Source organism: Haemorhous mexicanus, chromosome 17 (assembly GCF_027477595.1).
Source record: "Haemorhous mexicanus isolate bHaeMex1 chromosome 17, bHaeMex1.pri, whole genome shotgun sequence".
NCBI classification, from domain to species: domain Eukaryota; kingdom Metazoa; phylum Chordata; class Aves; order Passeriformes; family Fringillidae; genus Haemorhous; species Haemorhous mexicanus.
Genome location: NC_082357.1, coordinates 14027112 through 14043727, shown reverse-complemented (window position 1 = coordinate 14043727; position 16616 = coordinate 14027112). Strand labels below are relative to the sequence as shown.

At 53.9% G+C, this 16616-nt stretch overlaps 1 protein-coding gene across 9 annotated transcripts in view; it reads right to left on the bottom strand.

The window, feature by feature from the left end:
• Positions 1–16616, bottom strand: part of MPRIP (myosin phosphatase Rho interacting protein) — a 73607-nt gene that overhangs the window by 41538 nt on the left and 15453 nt on the right. For all 9 annotated transcript variants that reach the window (XM_059861814.1, XM_059861815.1, XM_059861813.1 and 6 more), the window contains exon 4: positions 719–870. In XM_059861814.1, coding sequence (XP_059717797.1) covers positions 719–870 — 152 coding nt within the window. The remainder of the gene's footprint in view (positions 1–718; positions 871–16616) is intronic.

Below are 16616 nucleotides of genomic sequence, written 5' to 3'. Positions count from 1 at the left end.
GGCTGGGGGAGGCAGGAGATGCTGTGCCTTGGGAACAGTGGGAAAGAGCAAGTGTTCATCCCTTCAATTTCTTGCTGGAGTTTCAAATGTCAAATTTTGGGAGGGAGGCACTGAGCTCCAGGCACTCCATGTGGGAAAAGCTCTCAGGTGAGCAGCAGCACAGCCACACTCTGTCACTGTGTGCTGGCAGCTCAGCTCTCCAGGGCTCTGCACCTTCACCAGCACCAGCTTTAGCCCCAGCTGGCATGTGAGTGATGGAAGAGGATGTTTCTAGGTCACCACCCAACACCTGGAGTTGGGAAATTTACCCTGATTTGCTCGTTTTAGTGGTCTAATCTTCAGTGTCACTGAGACACTGCATTCCTGTGACATTTTAACCATCCTCGGAGGTGAGACGCTCCCCTGGGACCAGGGAGGTGGGGAGCATCCACCCCAGGATTCCACATCTGCCCAGGGATGGATGAGAACCAGAAGGTGTATGGTACTTAGGGTCAGACATGCCAGCCCCAGAATTATGGGACCTGTGCCAGTGGGCTGGATGCCTAAAACGGGATGGGATGGGATCCCTAAAAGCACTGTGGGATCACCTCAGCACCCAGGATCAGCCTGGGTATGCACAGCCATAGTACCCAGCCTTAGTCAAGGTCCTACCCACCTTCCTCTTCCTCCTGGCTAATGGAAGAGCCTGGGAGTGGCTGAGCCCCAGCTCTGCACTCACCCACTGATGATCTCCTTGTTCTCGGCACGGATGAAATGCTCCTTCTCCGGCGTCAGGATGCACAAGGAGAACTTCTGCCCTGTCCGGCCCTCCCCGTCCACCACATCCGTGCACTGGTTCATGTTGATGGTGCCCTGTGGGAGGGTGGTCGGCTGCGAGGGAAAGGAGAAAGGAGCAACTTTAAGGAGAGAAGAGCAGAGGAGAGAAGAGCTGAGCCCTAAAACCTCTCCTGGAGGACACCAGCATCCTACACACCGAGATGATTTGCCCACATGTAACCAGATCCATTTGTGTGTCGTGCCCAGTGCACAGCAAAGCTCTGTGCCACACATTTGGGGACACAGACCAACCAGTACAACTCCTGCCAGACCAGTTTAGTCCACTGCTGCCAGTAAGGTCCTTCTCCTATGCCAAACATCCAGGGAAGGATGGCTGCCCTGTTGTGGCACCTGGACACTGAGGAAGGCCACCAAGTGGCCAGCTCTGGACTGGTGGGGTGGCACCTGGGGACAGGGATGGCAAAGCTGTCCTCATCACAGGATGGCTCAGTGATAAACAGACAGAGACAAGCACCAGGTTTTTTCCATTAAAATTAAAAATAAATCACAGAGTTTGCCAGGGAGGGACTGCAGCATGGAAGGGACCTTGCTTGGTGGCTTTTCTGAACAGTGTCACCTCTCAGCCAGATAGTTCCAAGGAGACCTGGTGAAGTGGGACAGGTGGTGGCCCCTGTGGCCCAAGGGGACACTGAGGGACATCCAGAGGGGTGTCAGCACTGACAAGAGCTGACAGGTCCATCTGGAGCAGCGCTGGCTCATCCGATTACAGCATATCCACCCATCCCCAGTGCCTACAGCCCTCCCCCCCGAGCCATACCACGGCTCCCATGTCCTCAGCCTGCCTGTCCCCACCACGCTCGGTGACACTGGGGTCCTTCCAGCATCCCATGGCAAATCTGCACCTGGGACATAAATGGTGAGGGAGAGATTTCTCCGAGCTGCCAACAGCACCAAAGGAGGACCTAAAGCAGCCTGTGGACGCCTCCTCACCCTGCCAAAGCCTCCTTGTGCCCTCCAGATGGCCGGGCCAAAAAGGAGACGGATTTCTGGCAGATGCTGTTAAGGTTTTTACCATGGAAACCAGCTCCCCTGCCAGCAAAACCCCTGCAAAAGCAGCCTGTGCCATGCAAAGAAAGGGTGACAGGAGAGAGCTCAATGGCCCCAGCCTACAAACCCAGAAAATTCAGATTAGTCTCCCAGAGCTCTCTGTTCAGCCATCTGCGGGTGGTGGGAAATAGCCCCTTTTCCCAGGAAAAGGTTTTTCCCTGCAGCTGTGTCCCTGGGTGGGAGCACCCTATGACAGCCCAGGCCTGGCAAGGAGCCATCCCAGGTGCTCCAGCACTGGGTACATGAACTGGACCAGTTGTACATCAGGGACACCAAACCCTCCTCTCCTTGTGGAAATCAGCATCCAGAGACCCCCCAGGATGGAGGGAGGGAAAGCAAAGCCCAGCCCAGACCCCAGCAGGGCGCATGTCAAGCCTCCTGCCCTGCACTGCCACGGGTAGTCAGCTCCTAAGAGGATTTTTTGTCTTAGACAACAAAAATAAAACCCCGCTTTCCGGGAGCTATAAAAACCCAACGGAAAAACTTTCTCCTGTTCCAAGTAGAGTCTTAGAAAAGTTTTTGTCTTGCTGGCCTCTGGCAGAGCCAAGGTCTCCAGGACTGTAAGGTCTAGGTCCAACCTCCTTCCCCTCCCAGAGCAGTTTTACACCAGGGAATTCAACAAAGACAGAGGGGTGAGGAGGAGGGAGGGAGCCCCACAGGGGGATCTTGGGCCACTCAGGCCCCTGACACCCTGTAAGGCCCCGGAGGGATTTGGCAGGGAGCTGGCATAGGAGGAGAGGAAGAACCAACACCCTCCAAGCCCATGGTAGTGCAGGGTGGCTGCTCCTGCTGCCCACACCCAGCCCTGACTGAAGCCTGCCGGGAGCAGAGGAGCCGGTTTGGGGGCTGGCCCTGCAAAGTGGTTTTGCCACTCAGCCCTCCTCGTGAAACATGAATGCTTGCACAGCCTGGCACAGGAGTCTCCATCCACCATTGCACCTCTGAGCCAGGACACCAGGAAAGAGCTGGGAACAAAGCTGGAAATGACCCTCTTCCACTTGTGGCCCCAGGGATGAACCCTCCATCCTACAGCAGCTCCCCTGAACCCCACACCCCTCAGCAGCAGATGAAACCTGACAGACCAGCAGCCTCACTCACTTGGGATGTAAATTCCTTTACACCATTTGTTTCCTTCCTTGAAGGCAGCACAGGCACTTTGAAGTGAAGCAAAACGCAAATGGTGTCTGGTGGAAACGCGTGTGCACACACACAAACTTCACCAAGGAAAAGGGGATGGCTTGGACCCTTTCTTCACCTCTGAGAACCTGTTTCTGGGCTGGAGGGTTTCTCAAGGCTGGGGAACCTTGGAGGAGAATGAGCAAAGCTGGTCCCTGGCCAGGTAAGGACTGTGTGGCTCCAGCAGTTGGAAGGGAATAAATAAATAAATGCAGAAGCAGAGAAGCGTTGCATGGCAGACACCAAAACAACAGGGCTGGGATTTCAACCAGCCCTTGCAAGAGCAGATGCTTTGATACAAGGCTGAACCCAGCATCAGACCCTGGGGCGGCTTCGGGTCTGGATGAGGCAGGAGTGGACGCTCAGCCTCAGCTCCTGACTGCTGCCAGTCCCCAGCTGAGGAACAGCCCTGTCCCCAGGCGCTGGCCCTGCCTTTGCCCTCTCCCATTGCTGCTGGGATGGAGCCCACAGCTACCCCAGAACTGGATCTGGTGGCTGGGTGTGTCATTTAACTAGGGGTAGGAGTGGAAGCACACAAGGGTGTACCTCTGTGGAAGCAGAGGACATCATTAAGGCCACCACCACCAGCCCTCCTTGAGGCCACCAGTGCCACCAGGTACCTCCAGCCCAGTCACTTGAGCAGTGCCTGTCCCTCACCAGTACAGGAAAAGGAGCACTTGTATCACACGAGCAGCTACAGCTCTCCAGGCTGCCAGTACCAACAGAGGAACCAGAGACAAGAAACAATTGAGTTGCTGTTTCCCTCTGGAGTGACAGATCCCTATTGACACACACACGTGCTCACAGTGTTCCTCTCCATAACACACAAAGCCTATAGAGAGCTCTCGTCCTCCTCTTCCTCCTCCTCCTCTCCCTCCCGGGGTGCCCAGGCCGTGAGTCATGCCAGGCTCTCCACATCAACAACATCAGCGGCCTCTGGATGAGATGCAGGGATCTCTAGATGGATGCTCCTAGGATGCAGAGCTCAGCAACAGCAGCAGCCCCCTCCTTTGGCAGTGGAAAGGAGGGAAAGAAAGAATGGGGACCTCTTAGAAGCTTGAAGGAAGAAATCCCAAGCAGGGCATTACTGCATCCTCCTGCACAGTGCTGGATGCTTTGTGGGTGATGAACTACTAGGTACAGGAGCTGATGCTGTAAACCAAAAGGGTTTTTCTGCAAAGTCCCTCATTTCCATTAGGCGCTGCAGGGCTGAGGTAGAAAACCAGGATTATTTTAGGTAGAAAAACAGGATAATTTTGCTTTGAAAACTTCTGAATTTTTTTCCAAGGACTTTCCCTGTCATTTCTAACACATGGGGATCATAGCAGCTTGATACAAACTACATGGGAGCTTTGCTCAGGAGCTGTACCCAGGATGTTTTGGAGCAGATAACCCCACAGTCAGGCTCCCGAGGAGGGGCTCTGCCATGGCCTCTTCTGCCTACGGGACACGGCCAATGCCCAACTCGCCCAGGGCTATTACACAACGTGGGTTGATGAAATCTGGAACACAACCTTTAAAGAAAGGCGATGGGGCAGGGGGAGGAGGAAACCAAACAAAAGGGACATTTTACTGTCTGCCAAGAAGCAGGAGGGGAAGAGAAAAAAAAAAAAACAACCCACAACCATTTGTCTATCTCGCATGGCGGGCTGGTTGCCTTGGCACCGGGGCCTGGCTGTCCCAGGGGAGATCACAGCTCTGCTGTCCCACTCTGGGCTCAGGATCTGGCAGGCTCTGCCCTGGCTCCCAGCACTGCCCTGGAGAAGCAGCGAGCCTGCAGTGCCTGGGGAAGAGACATCCACGCTGCCTCCATAAATGTGTCTTGACAAATGTTAATTCTCCCAGCTAAAATATTCATGAAGGTGGCTGCCGAGTGCTGCTCACTCACAGCACTCCCGAGTGCTCTGCAAAGGCAGCTGCTTTTAGCTCCTGTGTCTGCTAAAATCTTCAGCCATCCCAGTGCCTGGGCTCAGCTGATCACAGTGCTCCAGGCAGGATGCAAACAGAAGGGAGCAAGACCTCACTGTCACGTTGTCACAGGCACATCAGGGCAACATGGAGACAACCACACCTTGGCAAGGGCCCAGAAAGAGCTTGGACATGCAGCTCCCAGCACCAGCATGGCACTGGGAGCCTAACCCAGAGCCACATCCACCATTCCCACCTGGAGGCCATCAAGACAGCACCAACTCCTTGAAAAGTTACAGAATTGTAGAAACACCTCCAACCATTAACCCACAGCACTGCCAGGTCCTCTACTAAACCATGTCCCTAAGCACCACATCTATGTGGTTTCTGAACACTTCCAGGGATGGTGACTCTACCACTTCCCTGGGCAGCCTGTTCCTATGCCTGACCACTCTTTCATTATAGAAATTTTTCCTAATATCCAACCTAAAACTCCTCTGGAGCAACTTGAGGCTGTTTCCACTGGTCCTATCACTTGTTAGCTGTGAGAAGACACCGACCCACTTGGCTACCACCTTTCAGGGAGTTGCAGAGGATCCCTTTTCAGATGTAGAGTCACCCCTTTTCAACCATGCAAGGCGAGGCATGACCTCCTAAATCCCAGCTGGGGATGCAGCTCCCAAATCCCAGCTGGGGATGCTCTGTGCACACACACAGGGCTGGCTCAGCCTGCCCTGAGCTGCCCAGGTGCCAGGCTAGCATGGCTGGCACAGCAGCAGGGCTTTAATGAGCCTTTTGGGCTTCCTGCCACCAGGCACGAGGCTCTCGATAGGGCCACAACAGGGCTGGAGCACTGTGGTGGGCAGATTTATTACACTTATAGATCAGCTGGCAGGCTGAGCATCCTGGGTTTATTAAACTAGACAAAGAGGTTGAAAACAACCTCTGTGGGCTCTGCAAAAGGATGGACTGGAGGAGTCACCCACTGAAGGCAGCAGAAGGTTGTGCTCCCACATCCCCACAGCAGCTCTGCTTTCCTTGTGCCATCCAAGCATGAGGCAGGTATCTTTTCTGGGCCACCTGAGCACACCTTTCTCACCTGCAAACTTCTTGTATCAGCATCTACTGCTTGGTGAAAGCCACTGAGAAACCTCCAGCCATGCACCAGGCAATGGAAAAACGGGTTCTTACCACTGGCAGGGGAATCATAGAATCATAAAGGTTGGAAAAGACCTTTAAGATCATCCAGTCCAACCATCAACCCAGCACCACCACCATGTTCACCATTAAACCACATCCTCAGGTGCCACATCCACAGGGAGGTATCAAGCAACATATGTCCCCTGCACTTCAATACTCACACCTTGTGCCCCTGTGCAAGAAACAGGGGGAGATGCCCCCAGATGTCACCACTGCCTGGAATCACCCTGTCAGAAGCCATGGTCCCCTTTCACAGATAAAGGCACAAGCAGTGCTCTGCAGATGTGGCCTTGGCACCTGCCAATGTGCCTCTGTACTGGCAACAAATCTGTGCCAGCACAAGAAGGGGACAGGACACTTGCCCTGGCGTGCAGCCAGCAATGCAGAACATCCCCCAGATAGACAAATGCCATAAATGCCACTTCTCCCAGCCCCACATATTTCCCCATTGTTGACCCTGGTTTGCTCATCACAGGTGCCAACAGCCAGCTCCTGAGATTTGTTTTGCTGAAGGAATTCCCCCTAATCCCAGGTCACCTACCCCAAGGAGGTGGGACAGGTTAGCAAGTGCCACACACACCTGTCCCTGCATGCCAGCCCCTGAAGAGCCCTCCTGAGCCTCCACCAGGACATAAAACAACATCAGCTCCCTTTTTGCCAGTGGGATGGAATTTTCTTCCTCGGGGAGCAGTTTGAGAAGGGGGTGAAGTGCAGGGGCTGGGCAGGAGAGTTCAGCCAGGGGCCGCCTTTAAGCAGAGTCGGTGTTTATGTCCACAGACAGCGAGTCTAAACACTGAGCGAGGCCGGGAACTGCCTGAGAACTGGCTGGGTGCACCCTCGGGCTCCTCTCCCACCCAGCGCCACCTCAGCCAGGCATGGCCAGCACCCATCCCAGGGGTGCCCCAGCAGCAAGTTTGGGGCCACACATCCCATTTCTAGCCCCATCCCCACGGGCACCCATCCGGCGAGCGGGTGCTGGAGCGGAGCGAGCCTGGCCCGGGCTGTGCGGAGGCTGGAGCTGGCTTCTCTTGGCCTTATAAGGCTATTTTCACACTGCTCTTGCAGCTCCCAGCTGCTCCCCACTCCAAAGCAGGGTCGGAGTTGGCAGCCAGAGCCTAGCCTGCCTCCTTCCTGTTAACCTCTTTCCTGCTGAACAGCCTCTCAGGGGTCTGTGCATGGTGGGAACAGCCGTATCCAGTCCTGGCACAACCACCCGTGCTGGGCAGGGAGGGTCAGCAAACCCACTGGTGGTCACCAAGCGGGTTCAACCTCCCTCAGCACTGGTGTCTGACCCTCTAGGTCCTCAGCAGCATGGACAAATCCAGGAGCCTTTCAGGGAAGCTTGCAACCACGGATACGCACATTCCGCTTCCAGTGCTGCTGGAGAGGAAGAAGGAGAGAGATGCAGAAAACATTGGCACCATGATGGGAAGGATAGCAAGGTCCCACCAGGGTGGGGTATCCAAAGGCTGCTCTGAGCTGCCATCCTGGCTGTTTGTGGACCAAAGTAAAAGCCAAACATTGTACAAAGAGCTTGGAGCATCTCCTCAAGCCCCATCCCAACTCTCCGGGGACCAAAGCAGAAGCCCAGAAATGCACAGGCATTTGCCAGCCCTGCAGTGCCAAAGGCACCACCTTGCAGCCCTGCAAACCCAAAAGTTACTCCTTCCTTTTGCTCTATAGGATTTAGATGCATTCAAAATGCAAAATGTCCTCCTCCCCTCTGAGGAGGGGGGTGGGAGGAATACCTGATAACAGATCCGACCCCATCTGCTCACAGCTGCCAGCGTGGCATCTTCCCTGCTCCCAGATGCACAGGCACAACAGCCAAGGGAGAAGCAAATATCTGCAGCCTTCCAGCAAGTTGTCATGGTAATCAGCCCAATGGCAAAAACCCGGCAAGACCACGGACAGACCAGAGCTTGGTGCAGAGATCATGACAGGAGTTTCCTGGAGAGGGAACTGCAGTCGTTTGGAGGTGGGAAGGAAAAATGGGCTTAATTTGCATCTTGATACTTGAATCTTAAATTGCACTGTTCCAAATTGGCCTTGTCAACTTTATCCTCCACCCCCTCGGTGTAGGAGACGAGTCCCAGGTGGTCCCTGCACCGTGTGCCAGGCACACATGTGCAGGAGCTCAGCACCACCTCTGTGCTCACAGCCTCCACAGCAGCAAGGGGCTTCACCAAACACCAGCAACCACAGCTCCCTAAGGTCACCCACACACCAAGATGGCCATACACACAGTGATGCCAGTTTTGGACACGGCTCAGGAGGAAGAAAGCTCGGATTGAGGGAGGATGACCTCTACCCGTGTTGGTCAGCCCCATTTCCAGCTGGAACTGGATTTCTGCTTCATGGGGGAGAGGGAACATGACCAAGGTAATTGTCATCCAAGGAAAGCAGAAAATTAGATCAATCAAATCCCTGCACCTCCCACTAAGTAAACCCACCTCCCTTCCAGCCTAGAGGGAAAGGAGGGACAGATCTCCTCCTCCCCAGCCATCCCACAACCTCTCCTGCAAATGCAACCAAGCAGAGGAATCAGTGCAAAGACACAGGGACAGACCAAGCCATCAGCAGCACCACAGCCATGAAGAGCCACCTCCAACACCCATTGTCTGGAGCTCTGGATAATTTCGGGCCCTGCAGCCACCATGGTGGGGTATCCCACCTTCACTCCCCAGGACTCTCAATACAGGATCTAGTACTGGCACTCAGCAACTGCAGAGGAGGAGACAACAGCCCAGGGGATCAGGAGCACCAGATCCACCGGAGGCTTGGGCAACTCCCACGGGGGCAGATGCTTCAGTGGAAGTTCTTGAATCCGGCCAAATTAGTCTGGAAATCTCATTATTCCCCAGCACTGCTCTTATGAGCTTTGCAGAGCTTCCTGCCGGGCTGGGAATACCAGGAGGCTGGGCTCCCAGGGCCCTTGGGGTCTGCAGCTGGAGGTGTGAGGGCCAGCCCAAGCCAAAGAGGTTGGCTTGGCTTGGCCAACCAAGCAGCAGCCACATCCTGCACCCCACACCCTACAGAAAACCCCACACCCACTCTGCACTGCTTTCAGCAACTTCCAGACCAGCCTGGACCCTGCAGACCTTCCCAAAAGCCGAGGTGATGGCTGGAGAGAGTTTCCCAAACTTTGAACATTGGCCATCCCACCAAATGGCACAAAATGTGAGCCTTCTGGGCAGTTCCAAGGAGAAAAGTTCCCAACAGGCACACACACGACTTGTGGGGGAAGGAGACCATCCAGCAGCAGCTTGAGCTGGGCTTTGCTGCCCCAGGCATGATTTAGTGGAGGTACTAACACTGATAGCAAAGAGCTGTCCTGGCAAGGCAGGCACCACCAGGTTCACAGGCAAGTGGCACCTGGGGTAAGAAGTGCTTTAAATGCACAGAAAAATTTTGTGACTAACATGTAAGGCTGCTGTCCCGGGGTAGCAGCATTTTCTCCCTAAACCTGCTGCTCACATCTGGCTTCTGTAGAGGAGCACAGGGAGAGGAGGGAGTTCACAGCCCTGTGCTGCTCCCAACCCCTCCTTTGGGAGCAGCTGTGCAATCCCAGCAGAGGGGAGCAATCTGGGGCTCGTGCACGTGAGGGGGATGAACACAAAAGGTTTCTCCATGGCCCATGCCTGGGATGACAGACTTCACTCCCCCCAGCGCTGGCCTGTACATGGCATTAACCACCATGCAAGCCAAACATCCCCTCCCTCCACACATCTGCTCCATCCATAATCCCTGCTGTCCCTCCCCTAATGGGAAAGCAGCCAGGAAAGTGAACCAAAATCCTAATTATATCCCAGTAGCTCCCCAGCGCCCTGGTGATCCCTGTGACTTTATCGATGTGATCGCAGCAGGGCTGATGAAATGTGGAGGAAAGGGCCAAGGCTGGGTGTGCTCCAAAACCCCACCTTTCTCTCCAGTCACACCATCACAACAGGTGGAAATCCTGCATGAGGTCAGGATGCTGCTGGGACACGTCTAAAACCACGCTGTGTGCCTCTGTTCCCTCTGTCTCCTCTGCCCAAGGACCAGTCACCCACATCAAAGGGAACTGGGAGGAGAGTGGGGACAGCCATGGGTCACACTGGGACAGCAGCCCATGGCCTTACTGCAGATTCCCAGGGCTCTGTTTGGCCATAAAATCACGGAGAGTCACAGCTATGGCTCCTGGAGCCACAGCACCCAAGGCCTTGGGGGTGCAAGAGCCAAGACCCCCAGGATCATGCCACAGAATGGTTTGGGCTGGAAGGGACCCTAAAGTTCACCCAGTTCCAGCCCCCTGCCATGGGCAGGGACACCTTCCACTATTCCAGGCTGCTCCAAGCCCCATCCAACCCAGCCTTGAACACTTCCAGGAATGGAGCAGCCACAGCTTCTCTGGGCAACCTGTGCCAGGGCCTGCCCACACTCACAGGAAAGAATTTCCTCCCTGCAGCCCCATGGCAAGGGGTGCCATGGCAGCAGAGATGTGGCATGGCTGTGGGGTGCATGCCAGGAAAACACAGGGGGGAAACAAACTCCATGGAAGGTGGGACCTTCCCTGCTTTCCCCAACTCCTGGAGCACGCCAAGCTCTACATGCAGCACCTCTCTCCTGCAGCAGCACAAGAGGAGCTGTGCTGCCTGCAGGAGCAGAGCACAAGGCTGTTAACACACTCCCACAAACCAGCTCCTGGATGGGATCCTGCAGGAAGGAGGTGAAGGGTAAGTGAAGTTGCTGCACACGTGATTCACCTATGGTAATTTCAACTTTCAGCAAAGCTGTCTGGCTGTTTTATCTCATTGCCTGCTTGCAGTCAGACTTCAGTGACTGCAGGGAAAAACCTCCTCTGTAGCTTTGAAGAAACAGAGCAAAATAAAAAGATCTTACAAAATACATATTGCCAAGAGCATATTCACATGCTGTTACCTGGTCCTCCATAAAGGAAAAACAGTATTTTGATTTTTTTTCCCCTACTTTTGTATCTTGCAGCCCATGGTAAGTAAATGAGCATGACCGATAATCAAATCTGCCTGGAAATTGCCATTTTTCACCAGAAATGCCTTAAAACAGCACAGACAAAAGGGGGAAGAGTCCTGCAAAAACCCTGCACTTGGTAACCCTGAGAAAAGCTGTTTACAAAACCTCACTGAAGACCTCAGCTTGTCTCCACGCAAGTTTTAACCTGACGTCCCTCTTACAGCCTCCAAACCCGATGAATAATTCATGCCTGGGATAAAGCAGAAATATCATATTCACCAATGCTTACCTAACAGAGAAACAAAGATTGCAAATAAGTAATTTATTAACCCCGAACCGTGTTGCTGCTTGAACAGAGGGCACAACTCAGCTTTTGGTGGAAATATCACTCCTAAGCCGAGGCAAGAGCACGCTGAGGCCCCTGTTCTCACCACGCTCCAGCACAAACATGCCTTGTCCTGGACTCAGTGAGATGCCAGTGGGGGGAAGCCCCCCAAGAGCAAGGCTGGGAGGTGCCACCCTCCCTCTTCCTCCTCCTCTTGGGGGTCACAGCCGCCCCTGCTCCAGTGGGAAGCCCACAACCCTGCACTCGCCCACGGCTCCAGCCGCTTTCTCAGGCATTCCAAAATTTGGCCGGAGTCTCTTTTTGCAGCACGCCCCCCTCTACGGCTGGACGCCTGCCTAATTGTGTATTTATTTATTTCTGCATTTTCCCAGCTCCCCGCACACACTGGCGCAGGGTGGGGGGGAAGCCAAGGCTGGCTCCCAACGAGGACCCAAAAAAAAAAAAAAAAAAGAAAAAAAGAAAGACAAACCAAAGAAGAGGGAGTGCAACTCCCCTCATTCCCCGGAGGGTGGGAGGAAGCTGGGAAGCGCAGGGCTGGCTGGGAAAGGGGTGGGAGCGGGGGCAGGAAGGGGGGACGCCAGCGGCATCGCCCACCCCCTTTGCTTTGTGCGCGCTTGGGGAAATTAAAAATAGCTGCGTCCAGAGAGTGGCTGCAAGCGCCACAAAGAGCGTGTTGAGCGGAGGCAGCTGCAAGCTATTTGCTGCCCCTGGTAATCAGCATCTCAGCTTGCAGAACCCCTCCGGCCCCCCCAGCCCCTTCCTCCCCTGCCAGAAGCTGCCGCTGCCTTTCTCCAACCCACATATGTCATGTCAACAATCAATGAATGCAGGATCTCTGCCGGGGAAAAAAAAGGGGGAACGCGCTTTGATTTTTGGAGCAGCTTTGTTGCCTTGTTCCATTCATGTGCTCGTCCTCCTCTCTGAGCTGTCACTGAGGGGTTTGCAGCACTGAATCCCACCAGTCAATGCCAGGATACCTCATGATTCTCAGCAGGAAGAGGGATGTGCCAGCTGCTGGGATGCTGCTGCTTCTAGGAGCAGGGAAAGGGATGCTGTTACCCAGCATCAGGATGCTATTACCTGTAGCCCAGAGCACACTGGTGGTCCTCACCAACCTGATACGGTGGAAAGAATTAAACCCAAGCCCATCCCCACCACATGGCTGCAGCTGGTGGGCTCAAGGTTGTTCTGCAGGCACCTCGTTTCACATCCCCTCCCTAGCACCAAGCAACAGCAGGGTGAAAAAATTCTGGTTTTGTTGGTTCCTTGGGTGGTTTGGTCATTCACTTGTGCACTGGCACGGCCACCCAGGGACTGGGGGATGCTTGGGAGCCCAGCACTGCCCTGGCTTGGAAAGAGCTGGGATCAGGCACCCACCTCTGCCCCCTCCTCTGCTGCCTGGGGGGACCTCGGGGCCCATGCAAGAGTAACTGCTCAGCCTTAGCTGTGTCATTTTGCTGCCAGCCCTGACATCTTCCTCCTAAATGCCATCAGAGCTTGATTTCCACATTAACCTTTTCCAGCAGATACAATTTTTCCTTCACCAAGAGCCCGCAGCCAGGCTGGAAGCCACAGGTCCAGGAGTCACAAAGAAACTCCAGCTGCTGCAAGTGCCTGTTTCACTCTGACCCCCAAGAACAAGATAAATGCAATCTAAACTCCAGCTCACTTCCCTCGCTGCTCTGGCACTCATCTTCTACAGAAAAGTCTTTGCTAGGTCCCGAGGGATGAGGAGTGGGGGAAAAGCAGAAGGATGGAGCCACTTGAACCTGTCCTTGCTGCTCAGCCTAAGAGCAATTCCAGCTTTGTGGCTCGCCCTGCAGAAGACAATAGGGGCTGTGTTGTTTCCAGGAAGGAAGCACCTGGGCCAGGTCATCAAAGCAGCTTGTGTTAGGAGGTCACTGGCTGCATCCAGCTTTCAACTCCACTTTCATCCTCTTTCTGCCTGTTAACTCCCAAACCTCCCACCACGGATTGTTTCACACCAGGGCCTCCCCTGAGAGGGTCCTGCAGCCACAAAATGTCCTTCCTGGGGGGCTTGGATGTGAACAACAGTGTTCTCCAAAGCTCACAATAAACCCAGGCACTTTTGGGGCCCCAATGATGGTCCCTGGCCATTGTCAGTTGCCAGGACTCGTGATGGAGCTATCCCTGGAGGAGAGCTTCCTGTTCCCTCAGCCCCCTCCCAAATTCTCTTTCCGCAGCTCAGCAGTTTTACCTTCCCAAACTAAAAGACATAAACCAGAAGAGGGTTCAGCAAATGTAGGGAGCCATTCCTGGAGGAGCCTGGGGTGTCCTGATAGCAGGAACCACCTCCCACAGACACTGGGGCCAGACACTTGGAGCAGAGAAATGGGAAGATGTGAACACCCCAGAGTCACTGTTATGGGGTCCCCACACCCAACCCCAGTAATAACACTTGCATCAGCATCAAGACAGACATTAATATAAAAACACAAATAAAGATTTGTGCATCCTCCTCTCACCCCCTTCAAGGCTGCTTGGTCCTGACTTCAGCAATGCCCTGGGGAATGAGTTCCCAGGGCTCCCTGTAGGTTCATGGACTTTTTTCCCCCCCAAATCAGTATTGAAAATTAAATACAACAAATTCCTCAAAGATCTCTGAGCTCTGTTCAGAGTCACCAGCACTTGTGCTGTCTCTGCAGCTCCTCTAGAGCAGTCACAAGCATGTACTGTGTCCCTTCTTCCTGGTGTCCCTTTCCTGCCCAGCTTCCCTGAAGGAGAAAGGATCTCTGCTTCCAAATTTTCCCATCATTTCCTGATTTCTACTGCATCATCTATGAGATACATACCAAATATCCCACATAAAACCTCACAGATCAGACTTGACTACATCCAGTCGTGGAAAAAAAACTGGGATGGGGGGGTCCCTGTCACTGTCTGAGCCTCACACAGTCACTCCCACCCAGCCTTTCTGTCTCTGCTTACTTTAAATTTCAAATATGCTTTGATTCAAGCCAAAAGCTTTTTATGCTAAACAGAAACTGAAAGTCTTGATCTGGCAAACAGAGGCACTGGCAAAATTGTGTCCATGGGGGGAAACCACCGTGGATGAGGGGAATGGGATTTGTAAAGCCTGGTGCTCCCACAGTGGAGGGGGCAAGGAGAGCTTGGAAACACTTAAATGGCAAAATGTGTGGAAAAAGTAAGGACAGAGAGGCCAGGATGTTTAAGGTTCGTTTTTAATCCCTGCCAATGAATTTCAATTCTGTGCCAAAACTGAAGTAAACTGCTTTGATCTAAAAAGAAGGGGGGAAACACACACACGGGCTCTCAGCTTCTTAAAACAATACAGATGACAAAGGAGGTAACTGCAATGAAAATCAACACAGCACAGCTCTGCTGACAGTGACATTTTAAAATGCCCCTTTCCTCCAAATAAAGAGGTGTTTGGAGGGGGGGTGAATTAGGAAACAATAATCACACAGGTCTGTGGATCACAGCATCAGCAAGCATGCATCTCTTCCTCTGATCCCCCTCCAGCTGCCACCAATGCTTGCACCATTCTCCTTTTTTACCCATTTATCAGTTCCTTAGGTTCCTGTGGCCAGGAATGGGGCCTGGGGCCAAGCAGGTCTCCAGATGTGACCCCACAGCCCTGCTGTGTCGTGCCAGACCTCCCACCTCTGAGCTGGCCTCTCTTCTCCTATTTATCCCCCCAGCCCAGGGGTCCCACTGCTCCCTAACCATTCCCAGATGCCAGGCTGGCCTCGCTCTCCATCTCACCCCAGTCCCATCAGCTCCCTCCTGACCTCCCTCCCTGCCATCACAGGCTGGAGCAGGGATGTCTGCTCCACTGTACTGAGGTTAATGACATTATGATCCATCTGAGTCCCTGATTTAGGAGCAGGACCACCCTGCTGTGAGCTCAGGAAGGGTCTGCAACACCACCATGGAGGACACAACCATCTAACCCCAGCAAACTCTGGTACTGAGGTGGCTGACTACTGATTCAAGCATCCTTCTAGATCCCTTCCCAATTTCACAGAGCAATTCGACTCCAGCAAGCAGCAGGAAGGGCAGAGATAGGGCTCACACATTTCATCAAGCTGGGAAGTGCCAGACACAGACTGAGGTCAGCTCGTTGCAAAATGGGTATGTCATGCACAGGGATGCTCCTCCTGAATCCCTACAGGGAAACTAGAAGAGCCCATCCAGAAGATGCTCTCACCTTGCCTCTCATCCACAGCACCAGTGAGTTTGAGATGCTCCCAGACAAGCCTGAATTTTGTCCTGTTTTCAAACCAGCATATGCACAAAGCAAAAAGCCTCTAAATTAATAGTCTCAGCTACCAAAAGGAAGCCTGATGTGACACGAGAATACCCCCAGGGAGGGTGCAAAATGCTAGCCTAGTTTAAATCCCAGCTCAAGAGAAGCAGCACGGGGTAGACTGAGGCACAGAGACAAGGCCTGGCTTGGACATGCAGTGATTCATTAGGAAGCTGGCCTGGAGGTCCAGACCCACTCCTCTGACTTGCCCCAGCCACAGGGCTGGATCCATCCCCAGCAGAGCCTGAGGCCACGGGCCCACCTGCAGGCCCAGGGAGGGACATGGCAGAGCCCTCCACCCCCACAAAGCCCTCCTGCCTTTCCATTCCCACGCAGGGAGGCTCTATTTATAGAGACCTCGGCCGCTAATTATAGATCACAGCAATCAAAACAAAGGCAGGCAAAAGCTCTGCACTTGCCACTCGCTGGCTCTGGCCCCTGAGCCCTGCACTGTTCTTGTGGCAGCTCCCAAATCCCAACCAAAACCTCCCAGACCGCCCCAGCACCGCAGTGCCGGGCTGCTCTCCCACAGCAGTGGTTCCACTGGAGACCACAGGCTGTTCAACCAGGAGAACTGAAACTTGTCCTTGGACACTCACAGCACAGCAGCTCAACCCCAAGCCTGTTCTTTCCTGCTTTCCCTCAGTAAGAGTGGCTTTGTCATCCTCCAGCTGCTGCAGAGAAGCATCAGCCCTGTCATCAGCAGTCCCAGCACGAAGGTTTATCAAACAGCAGGAGCAAGCCACCATTGGGGTGCAATCGTGGATGTTCAGGATGGGAAGGCATCCCCAAGCGATCACACAACCTCCACATCCAGCCACAGTTGGGAGGCAGGAATTT